We start from the raw sequence: 12436 nt of genomic DNA, 5'->3' as shown, positions 1-12436 counted from the left end.
CTCTTCGAGGCAGAGGTGTGTAGTTAGAGCCGGTATAGCTTTATTTGACATTAATATACCTTTTTGAAAAATAAACTCTCCTTAATAATAATAAATATTATAAGGACATTCTTACACAAATTGACTAGGTGTGTAGTTAGAGCCGGTATAGCTTTATTTGACATTAATATACCTTTTTGAAAAATAAACTCTCCTTAATAATAATAAATATTATAAGGACATTCTTACACAAATTGCCTAAGTCCCACGGTAAGCTCAAGAATGCTTGTGTTGTGGGTACAAAAACAACGATAAATATAATATACAAATACTTAAATACATAGAACACATCCATGACTCAGTAAAAAATATCTGTGCTCATCACACAAATAAATGCCCTTACCGGGATTCAAACCTGGGACCACTGGCTTGAGTGGCTTGCCAGACAGGGTCACTACACAGGGATCCACTAGGTCTGACTAGGCCATGCAGACCCGACGTAAAATGTCATTATATTTATCATTTGTTTTAAAACGTTTTTTACGTTTTGTTTGTTTTGTTATTTTTATGGGTACTTACTTACGTAACTACACACTAGCAAGGCGTTTGGTTTTTATGATAAACTAATTAAAAAAGAAAATACTACTTTTATAACGATTACGATTAGCTTTTTTACATCTCTACAGCAAAGCGAGAATATTTATGATTTTTACTGTCTCTGTATGTTTATATATAAAATTATTATAATAGGGAATGTTAGTAGCGTGGTAGCCTCAAAGAAACTAAGCCGATTTTGATAAATGAGTGTGCAATCAGGCGGTTTGTTTTTGTAACGTATTTTGTCGTTTTCCAACCTATTTTTCTTTTGGTTTGCCTGATACCTGTTGCTGCCTGCCGCCTTTTTAATCCGATATACACCATCCGATGTACACCTATCTACCTATTCTTCATGAAACAAAAATTGCCTAATGATTTTGGATTCTACGTTCGTTGTACAGTCGCCATCAGATATATCGGAGCGGCGAAGGTACTCACAAATATCTGAACACGCCTCTATTGTCAGGGCGTTAGAGTGCGTGTTCAGATAACGTGAACACCTTGGCCGCTCCGATGTATCTGATGGCGACCTATATTTTTGAGTCCCATTGTTTCTTAAAGAGCTTGACAGAATTTTTACAAGGCGTTTCAGTATATTTACGATTTTTAGAGTCCCTAATCTCATAATATCAATCTCTAACTTCAGTACCTACAATATAAAGCACGTACACCCTTATCACAATAACTGTTCCCACTTCCAGCTTGCAACTGCAACGGGTTCTCCAACAAATGTTACTTTGACAAGGACCTATATGAACACACCGGGCACGGCGGCCATTGCATAGATTGTGCGGAAAACAGAGACGGACCGAATTGTGAGCGGTGCAGGGAGAATTACTTCTCTTCGCTGGGAGATATATGTCTACCTTGTAACTGTGATGCTACTGGTAAGTACATACCGTAAAACGGCGTGAGTAGGTTTCGCGGGGAGAGTTGGGTTATGAATGGGGAGAGAAGGTTTGAGAGGGGGGTGAGAAGCAAGTTAAAACAAGTTACCGAATAGTTATATTCGGTAACTTGTTACAGTTACATTAATAACACTGTACTTTGTGTTTTGTTAAATAATAAATAAAAGTAATTGCTTTTCGTTCAGATAGATACCGTATTTTACATCACCACAGGTTCCCGCAGCCTGCAATGCAACGCCGAGGGCAAATGCCAGTGCAAGCCCGGCGTAACCGGGGACAAATGCGACGCATGCGCACCCAACCACTACGACTTCACCGCGCTAGGCTGCAAGCCGTGTGACTGTAATGACGCAGGCAGTTATGGCAACATGCCACAGTGCGACCCGGTCACTGGGGTGTGTCAGTGCAAGCAGAATGTGGAAGGCAGGAGATGTCGCGAGTAAGTATAATATTTGTTGAAAATACGTATTGGTTGAAACTAGGGCCGTAAGTCTGGTGTAACTAGCGACAAATGCGACGCATGCGCACCCAACCACTACGACTTCACCGCGCTAGGCTGCAAGCCGTGTGACTGTAATGACGCAGGCAGTTATGGCAACATGCCACAGTGTGACCCGGTCACTGGGGTGTGTCAGTGCAAGCAAAATGTTGAAGGCAGGAGATGTCGCGAGTAAGTAAAATATTTGTTGAAAATACGTATTGGTTGTAACTAGGGCCGTAAGTCTGGTGTAACTAGCGACAAATGCGATGCATGCGCACCCAACCACTACGACTTCACCGCGCTAGGCTGCAAGCCGTGTGACTGTAATGACGCAGGCAGTTATGGCAACATGCCACAATGTGACCCGGTCACTGGGGTGTGTCAGTGCAAGCAGAATGTTGAAGGCAGGAGATGTCGCGAGTAAGTATAATATTTGTTGAAAATAGGTATTGGTTGAAACTAGGGCCGTAAGTCTGGTGTAACTATCGACAAATGCGATGCATGCGCACCCAACCACTACGACTTCACCGCGCTAGGCTGCAAACCGTGTGACTGTAATGACGTAGGGAGTTATGGCAACATGCCACAGTGTGACCCGGTCACTGGGGTTGCAGAATGTTGAAGGCAGGAGATGTCGCGAGTAAGTAAAATGATTAGTACATGTAGATAATGGTTGATATATACCTACTAGTACCTACCTACTGCAAGCCTGCCGACAAATGCGACGCATGCGCGCCTAATCACTACGACTTTAAGCATTGCCTAGTGACTGCACTCACAGCCTAGTGACTGCAATAATGCAGGCAGTTATGGCAACATACAGTCAGCAGCAGAAGTAGCTACGTGGGCCTAGTGCTCAAAATGATCTACACCGTACATTCCGTGCGTCACACGCCAAGACTTGATATGTTATATGGGCTGATTACGTGCAATTTTCGACATGGCAATGATGACACTTTAACTGGCGTGGTGGCCAAAAGGTTTAGAACAAAAATTTGACATTAAATTACCTTTTATTAGAAAATGATCCAAGAACTAACTAACATCGAAGTCACAAAGTACTTCGGCTAATTTACATAGTAGATGTCAAATTATTTTACCAATTTTCCCGATTTTGATATCTTCCAGATGTAAACCAGGCTTCTTCAACCTGGACCTCGACAATGAGTTCGGCTGTACCCCCTGCTTCTGCTTCGGGCATTCATCCCAATGTAACTCAGCGCCGAAATACCAGTCCTACGAACTGAGCGCACATTTCCTCAGAGACTCGGAGAAGTGGAGCGCTGAGACAGATAGGCGGGAGCCGGCGGCGTTGCAGTTTAATGCTAACACTCAGAATATTGGTAAGTGGTAGGCAAGTTAGCGCTGAAATACCAGTCCTACGAGCTGAGCGCACATTTCCTCAGAGGCTCGGAGAAGTGGAGCGCTGAGACGGATAAGCGGGAGCCGGCGGCGTTGCGGTTTAATGCTAACTCTCAGAACATTGGTAAGTGGTAGGCAAGTTAGCGCTGAAATACCAGTCCTACGAACTGAGCGCACATTTCCTAGTCTCTGAGAAGTGGAGCGCTGAGACAGATAAGCGGGAGCCGGCGGCGTTGCGGTTTAATGCTAACTCTCAGAACATTGGTAAGTGGTTGGCAAGTTAGCGCTGAAATACCAGTCCTACGAACTGAGCGCACATTTCCTCAGAGACGGAGAAGTGGAGCGCTGAGACAGATAGGCGGGAGCCGGCGGCGTTAGTTTAATGCTAACACTCAGAATATTGGTAAGTGGTAGGCAAGTTAGCGCTGAAATACCAGTCCTACGAACTGAGCGCACATTTCCTCAGAGACTCGGAGAAGTGGAGCGCTGAGACAGATAGGCGGGAGCCGGCGACGTTACAGTTTAATTCTAACACTCAGAATATTGGTAAGTGTAGAATAAGTGGTAAAAACGTAGTGACAAGATGCCAGACTTATTTCAGAAGAAACAGAAAAGTGGGGCGGCGGCATTCGAGTTAAATGCTAATACACAGAATATTCTAATTTAATCGTACTTACGAACATTAGCATATTAAGATTAATTTATGTTGTATTACTAACAAATGATATGGGCTTTTATGTCTGAAATAAATGATTGATTGATTGACTGATTGATTGATTGATCAGTGTAAGTGGTTGCCCACTTAGTGCTCCGGGAAATTCATCAGTTTCATCACTAATAACTGAGTGCTCAGATTCAGAGTCCTAGAGAAGTAGAGCTCAGAATTCTATAAACGGTGTCATTGTAGAGAGAAATACACTGATAATTCGTTAACTTATTAGTGAAATAAATCTATATCTTTAAAAAATATAATAGTTCTTTTGGCGCAAATAGATGCTAAATTCTACAAAATTCACATCACATTATCATGTTTACTTATCGTTCTCTGCTTCGTTTGACAATTTTTTTCCTTGTATCTTAGTTTATGAGAGGAGTCAGACCAAGAATAGTCTGCAGCGGATTTGATAGCCCACGCAGTGAAAGTGTTATTTTAAACGTCAAACTTCTATGAAATTATGACGTATAAATGGCACTTGCACTGCGTGGGCTATCAAATCCGCTGCAGACTTTTGGTCCGACTCTCTAATCTAAGTTTTAATACTTGCCCCTTTTCTTCCGCAGAAGTCCGTTCAACAGGACAGGAGACAGTCTATTTCCTCGCCTCCAACCAGTTCTTGGGCGACCAGCGTCCCTCTTACAACCATAAGCTGAAGTTCACCCTACGTCTTGGAGAAAGTAGGGGGTATCCGTCAGCCCAAGACATAATTCTGGAGGGGGCGCAGCAGTCCGTGGCTATCAATATTTATGCGCAGAATAATCCGGAACCTTCTGATCAAGTAAGCTTTTGGTCCATCTAGGCTAATTCAGTACCACATGACATAGTTCTTTTCACAACACCAGCACGGAAAGCCTTATTTTGCACTTCAAAAACGGATACGAACGGATCAGTAATTCACATGTGAGGAAAAGTAATCAAATGCAAAGTTTGATTGATGTTTTCTTATGTTTGCTGGTAGAATTTACTTTTAAATGATGATTTTGGATGATAAATGTTTAATAACACTCATGTGAATTTGATTTGGTTTGATTTTGTTTGATATTTGCTTCGGATTGGTGTGGTGAATATTTTGTGTTTCACTCGGGGGCAAATTTTGTTTAACCCTCGTGCTTTGAAACCCTCGCAACGCTCAAGATTATTTTTTTAAAACCACTCGCTACGCTTGTGGTTCAATTTTGGAATCTTTCGCTTACTTGGGTATCAATAATAGCACGAGCGGTTAAACTACAAGTTTGCCCCCTTGTAAAACAAATAACTATTCTACGCCTGGGGGAAAGTAGGGGGTATTCCAATACTCCTCGAAGCCGACGCCCAGGATATAATTCCGGAGGGAGCGCAGCGGTCCGTGCATATCAGTATTTATACGAACAATAACCCGGAACCTTCTGATCAGATATTTTGCTGGAGTTTTAATGTATAATCCGTCTAAGCTAGCAACGCACCGACTTGCCAAGGGAGTGAGGAAGCGCCACTATCAAATTACTATGAATATAATTATGACATATACGGTCGCCGGTTTAAGGGGCCCACTGATTAACAGTCCGCCGGACGGTATAGGCCTGTCAGTTGTTCAAAACTGTAAAAATTTTGTTCTAACTGACAGGCCGATACCGTCCGGCGGACTGTTAATCAGTGGGCCTCTTAAGGGTGCTCCTGACCTGGTAAAAGCCTCTTTGTCGCTACTATAGTAAGTTTTTTTAGCATTAGAAATAAGGTAAATAATCTTGATGTGTCTTTTAATTGAAAAACACATTTTAAAAATAACCGTAACTTATTTTTACAAATATGTAACAATTATTAATCATATACGATCATTTATATTCTTCTGCTTTCATAAGTAATAGTTATTAATTTTTAAAAAGCGTTTTTCAAATAAAAGACATGTCAAGACCGCTTATCTTCTTTCAAGTTCTTTCTAATGCTAAAAAAACGAACTATAGTAGTGTACCCTATAATGGACGTGGAACCAGTAATGGGACAAAAAAACATAATTCCTCAAAAATAAGTATCTAAAAGTAGTTTATAAACACTGGCTGTATATTATCATAAATAAGAGTCCTAGAGCTGTTTCAGTTTGAAGTTTCATTAAATTTGGTTGTTTTTTAAGAAATTGGCGCCAACCCAAAAGTTGTCGTGTCACTGAAAAAAAATACCACTACGAATTCTTAACAACTTCGCTAAGAGAGTTGACTTAATTTATTAAATTTTGATTAATTAATACTTGATGAAAACTAGAATGTGTTTTGTTAATTGCATTTACCATGAGATAAGGTATACAACACACTATGTTGTGACTCCACAGATGTAAAAAAAATAGTGGTATTTGGGCCAATCCCATTATAGGAGCTGTAAAACTGCGTGTCTCCTATGATGGGACAATTGACAGAATGCTGCTTGCCATGCCATAATTTCATGTTTAAACAATACAGAAGTAAAATGTAGTTACGAAATATGTCAATCAGGAGGTATTCTCGGACTTCGGATAAATTAATATCGTTTTTCCAAACTTTTATTTAACTTGCCCTGTTAGTTAGTGTGGGTCCAATCTTGATAGCTGAATTTGAGCCACTTTTCGATTTCCGATTTAGTTGAAATTTTGTGTAAGTACGTAATTAAGTATGCAAATCGGATGATAATGCAATATTATGATAACATGGACCTGATCTGATGATGGAGACAGGAGGTGGCCATGGGAACTTTATCGCAATAAACCCTAACTAATTGTGTTTGGGTATATTAGAATTGTCTCGATGGATCTAATACAATAATAATTGGCTGTAGGAAGAAAAATACATTCAGTGATAAAAGCTTATACCAAAAATTGTTTTTTTTGCCGTAACTTATTCCCTATTTCAATATTTTATACTGATAGAGCAATGTCCATTATAGGGGGCCCATTACTGGATCCACGTCCATTACCGGGGGCCCATTACTGGAGCTTTGGTGTCCATGACTGGAGAAAAAAAGCACGGTTTTAATTTGTTAAATATGTGGAAACTAATTGCAGTATCTTTGATACAACAAGCCTAAAACATGAAAGACGGATAGGACTTTCATCTTTTAACACGCTAAGCGGTAGACCATTTACATGTACAAGGGAAATATCATAAATACTCCAAATTTCCTCTTAAATGTCCCATGACTGGTGCTGTTACTATATTGGTTCACTTATTCTGTAGTGAGTCTATATCTGAATCCCCAAAGTCTTTTCTCCTATCATTGCATTCCCTAATATTGTTTGTCATAATGATCAGTTATCCCAACACTAAAAACCTTAATTTTGTTTTCCCTAACCTTTACCTATCCTTATGTTATTAAGCATATTTTATTTTTTGCGGGGGTCGCAGTTCTAACCCTAACCTAACCCACTTTTATGGCAGCAAGTTCTAAAACCTAACCATTTTTCAGAACCTTACATTATGGAAAATAATCGTTATGACAATTGATCGATAGGGCATGTGCCCATTAGGACAAACCAGTTAGGGCAAGTGACTTTAGGACAAACGTTGTTAGGGATTCAGAATGACACCCTCTAGCTTTCACCTCTATGCCCCAAGTATTTATCAATTATATAATGTGTTCCAGGCTCAAGAATTCTCCTTCATACTCCACGAGGACCCTCGCTACGGCTGGACACCAACCCTCCACAACTTTGAGTTCATGTCCATTCTCCAGAACCTCACGGCCATCAAGATTAGGGGCACCTTCAATAGGAACGGGGTCGGGTATCTGATGAATGTCAAGCTCGAGACAGCCAAGGTATGTTTTCCAACTAATTGGTTAAGATCTAAGCGAATTTTGGTATTCATGCATAAGCAGGCGTGTCTCACTCCGCGATTTCGTCGCTTTGCTACAGGTAGCTAAAAGTACATCCGTTCGGCCCCAATTTTGGGGTTTGCCATAACCCGCGCGTGGCGCTGTCGCCACCTAGCGGCCATATCTGTGCTGATCGTAACCGACGCGTTTTGTTAGAGAGTGTCTTCTGTACTTAGTACTATTATTTATTCTGTGGCATAAGGCATGTGGCATTCAAAATTTAAAATGTTCAATGAAAAGTAAGCGATGCTACACACCATAGTGTGGAGAAATGAAAGTAAGATCTTGGGCGTCTAGAACTAACCCTTAAAATATCTACATTATTAGAATTACAGTAGAAACCCGCTGGGATCACGTTTAATAAAAACAATTTCCTGGGTAATGCATTATTTCAATCAGGTCCGTGCACCTGGATTTCTTACAATCTTTCCCATTCAAATATACGTACAGTCAACAACAGAGCTATGAATACAGGCAAAGTGCCAAAAATATGTATACACGACCTTAATGTACAGGTAATAAAGTACTGTATACATATTTTTGACACTTTGCCTGTATTCATAACTCTGTTGTTGACTGTACTAGCAGTGGGACACTAAACTAAACTAACAAAAAAATATTATTATATATTTATATAATATCTCGCCTAAGTCGCGTTTAGCGATCTTTTCAAAAGCTTTTAACGAGAGTTTGATATAATCACTTAACTAACCAAGTTTAACCATAGACATGACATAATTAACTGCACCCGGACATACACAATGGTGACTCAAAGCTCAAGGCTATAGCAAGTTTTTGTTAGCCTCAAGACCTGCAAGCGAGCAATGGATCGCAGCATTCTAGGTGTCACAAGGACGGATCGCATCCGAAACACTGCCTTGTGCTCCGAAACTCGCATAGCTGACGTGGGGGAGAAGACCGCCAGACTAAAGTGGGACTGGGCGGGTCACGTCTGCCGCATGCATCCGGATAGGTGGGCTAGTATAGCCACCAAGTGGATGCCGGAAAAGAAGCGCAGACTTAGCAGGCCCAGATGGAGATGGCGGGAAGATTAGACGCCGTCATCAGTAACTGGCCGGAAAAAGCACTACAACGGGAGTTGTGGAAATCAAGGGGAGAGGCCTTTGCCCAGCAGTTCGACACTATAACGGGCTAATTTTAAAAAATTCCTTAAGTGTGTCGCTTAACTTCAAACCCGGGTAAATCCATTCGCCCGTTCAGCAAATATCTACCCTTTTCTTAATATCAAAATCGCATAATCTGACAGATAGATTTACCCGAGTTTGATGTTAAGCGACTCAAGTCTTAGCTTCATCTGACATCTCAAAGCCAACATGACTAAATAAATCCTCCATTTCAGGTCGGCCGCGAGAAAGGCCTAGGCCCAGCCAACTGGGTAGAGAAATGCAGCTGCCCCGCCGCATACGTCGGTGATTACTGCGAGGAATGCGCCCCTGGGTACCGCCACGAACCAGCCAATGGAGGGCCTTACTCCACCTGTATACCCTGCGACTGCAACAAACACGCACACATCTGTGATACCGCTACTGGTAACATCGACATTATTTTAATATATGCATTTCATAGACAACATAATTAAGATAAAATTCTAAATCCGGCTCGAAGAACCAAAGGTAATATCCTCCTAAGGCCCAGGTCCTACATATAGTACCTCTTCAGTTCGATGAAATTTAAATCCTATTCAACTGGAACAGAGTCGCTTTTACTTTGTTTCGTAAAATTTTCCAACAACGCAAAATCAACTCTATTTCCTACATTATGGGTTCAGATTTCAATGGCAAATTTTGGATTTTTCATTTGTAGGGCTGGGCCTTAGGAGGATATAGTGTCTTCAGCAATAATCTGTCATAGGTCGCACCATTCAAAGGAGGAAACTAAATAACTGTACAGTCACCGGCAATACTATACACAACGAAGACCGCAAAAATATCTGACACGATCTTATTTGTAGAGCCATAAGAGCGTGTCACATATTTTTGCGGCCTTCAAAGAGTAAAATATTATTGCAAGTGACTGTACCTACATTCCTGGCGCCATTACAATCCCCGAACTATGATCATCATCATTATAACTTAAGAGCTCAGAGTGCCTACCGCGAACCACGTTCGACGTGATGCCTCCATCGCACTTGTAAATTCGTAGTAAGTGTGATAGCCTGACAGGGATGCAACACATCGAACGTTGCTCGTGGTAGACCCTCTGCTCTTGTCGGTGGAATAATCGCCAATCCTTCTTTCATGTGCCAGTCTTCTACGATGTAATCGTTTTCACATGGCTGAGATACTACAAACTATGATAGGCTAACCTAAACCTTCAAACTTCTTCGCAGGATTCTGTATCTGCAAGCACAACACAGCCGGCAGCAACTGCGAGCGATGCGCCAAGGGTTACTATGGCAACGCGATCGCTGGCACGCCGGACGACTGCAAACCCTGCCCTTGCCCTAAAAGCAGTGGGTGCGTGCAGTTGGCTGACCAAAGTATCTGGTGTACGGACTGCCCTAACGGTTACGCTGGTGAGTTTCGTCTAAACTTTCTTGAAGTTCTTTACGCCGCTAACACACGTGGATGACTGCCAATTGAGCCAAGGAAACAACTCACAATTTGCATGAAATTACTTTACCACACTCGTGAACCAAATGCTACTTCCTTATCAGATTTTGACGATAATGTCGGCATTTACGAGCTGATGTGAAAAATGATTTTCGAAGTGGCCTCTGCCCAAATATGTTTTCTGGCTGGTGATGAACTTAATATCTCTTTACAAAGATTAATTTCTTGCAGAATGACCCCCGTTATGAGTCATGGCTTGTCCAACAGGTCTCCATCGCCATACAGCGGGGGTAACGCTGCTAGTGTGATGGGGACCTTTGGACCCGGCATGGCTCAGAAGGGTTACCGCGAAAACCGAAATTTGCAAATTGCGGGGATCTTTCTCTTTTACTCCAATGAAGGCGTAATAAGGGTGACAGAGAAAGATGCCCGCAATTTGCGAACTTCGATTTTCGCGGTTATAGCCCTGTACGGGTTTTAGTTTCTTAAGAGATACATTTTGTAAAATGTATCCTTTGTGAGATGTAAAAATAAAGGTGCCTCTTATTTCTTGCGCGTTTTCAGGGCCAAGATGTGAAGTCTGCGCCGATGGCCACTTCGGCGACCCAACCGGCCAGTTCGGACCAGCCCAGGAGTGTGAAGAGTGCCAATGCAATGGCAATGTAGACCCGAATGCTGTGGGCAACTGCAATAGGACCACGGGAGAGTGTCTCAAGTGTATTTACAATACTGCCGGGGAGCATTGTGACAAGTGTTTGGCTGGTAAGTTGTTTTATAGTATTTTATGCAACCGTTGTTTACTTAAGAGAGGTCAAAAAAGGCGAGGGGCTTCTTTTTAACAATTTTCGGCTTCGACTTCGCCTCAATTGTTACTCACGCCACTCGCCTTTTTTGACCTCTCTAAACAACGGTTGCATAAAATACAACCGTGGGAAACAAGGTTTCAGAGTAAAGTAGGCTCGGGGCTAAGGAGAGAGTAATGTTAACTTTAGAGTACCTAAAGTAGGCTTGAGCACAGAATAAATAATAGTACTAAGTACAGAAGACTCACTCTCAAACAAAACTCGTCTGTTACGATCAGCACTTATACGGCCGCTAGGTGGCGACAGCGCCACGCGCGGCTTATGGCAAACCCCAAAATTGGGGTCGAACGGATGTACTTTTAGCTACCTGTAGCAAAGCGACGAAATCGCGGAGTGAGCCACGCCTGGCTTGAGGCTTGAGTGTGTGAAGTGTATTTATGGGGAGCATTGTGAGAAGGGTTTGGCAGGTAAGTTGCAATTTATCGACCGAGCGGCAGCGATTACTTACACTTGACTACCTAAGTGTGGACTTTCATGTTTGTCCCAATGTATTTACGTCTGTCTGTCTATTCCAACTCCAAATATTTTTCAAACGATATCTTCAGTGTTGTTGATTCAACTCGCTTTCAGTTTGGCAAAATCGAGTTCAGATTAATTTCAATTTCAATCAAATTGCAATATTAATCGCGAGGTTCACTTCGGTACTTTTTCCATACAGTCCATTAATCATTGGAAACCGTTTCAGGATTCTTCGGTGACGCTCTGGACCCGACAAAGAAGGGAGACTGCAAGCCCTGCGAGTGCGACGAGCACGGCACTATTGAGAGCACGGAAGGTGCTCCTCAGTGCGATGGTCTGACTGGCTACTGCTCTTGCCGGCCTCATGTCATTGGCCGACAGTGTGATAAATGCGAGGTAGGGGAAAGGGCTTGTGCACAAATCACGCAAGGTTCGACAGGGGGAGGGGAGGTCACGAAAAAATTACGATAGATCACGATGGGGGAGGGGGGGTATAAGGAAACCTCACGTGTATTTTTCTACAGTGAACGAAACTAAGAAAAAAAAACCTACCACATGAGTAGATACCTTTTCTCGGTTTCGTTAAACATAAATCTTCACTCTGCACTTCAAAATAGCGAGTCTATTTAACGAATATAGAAAAATAAACAAGATTTTATATATACAATACTATTTATCTT

General features: G+C 41.9%; 1 protein-coding gene across 1 annotated transcript in view; it reads left to right on the top strand.

Moving 5' to 3' along the window:
• Positions 1 to 12436, top strand: part of LOC134678722 (laminin subunit gamma-1) — a 45018-nt gene that overhangs the window by 18417 nt on the left and 14165 nt on the right. Inside the window, exons 8-16 of the mRNA XM_063537387.1 lie at positions 1278 to 1463; positions 1698 to 1923; positions 3094 to 3308; positions 4609 to 4823; positions 7631 to 7804; positions 9222 to 9411; positions 10212 to 10397; positions 10999 to 11196; positions 11983 to 12152. Of these exons, the coding sequence (XP_063393457.1) occupies positions 1278 to 1463; positions 1698 to 1923; positions 3094 to 3308; positions 4609 to 4823; positions 7631 to 7804; positions 9222 to 9411; positions 10212 to 10397; positions 10999 to 11196; positions 11983 to 12152 (1760 nt within the window). The remainder of the gene's footprint in view (positions 1 to 1277; positions 1464 to 1697; positions 1924 to 3093; positions 3309 to 4608; positions 4824 to 7630; positions 7805 to 9221; positions 9412 to 10211; positions 10398 to 10998; positions 11197 to 11982; positions 12153 to 12436) is intronic.

Source organism: Cydia fagiglandana, chromosome Z (genome assembly GCF_963556715.1).
Source record: "Cydia fagiglandana chromosome Z, ilCydFagi1.1, whole genome shotgun sequence".
NCBI classification, from domain to species: domain Eukaryota; kingdom Metazoa; phylum Arthropoda; class Insecta; order Lepidoptera; family Tortricidae; genus Cydia; species Cydia fagiglandana.
This window is presented reverse-complemented; position numbering and strand designations above follow the sequence as displayed.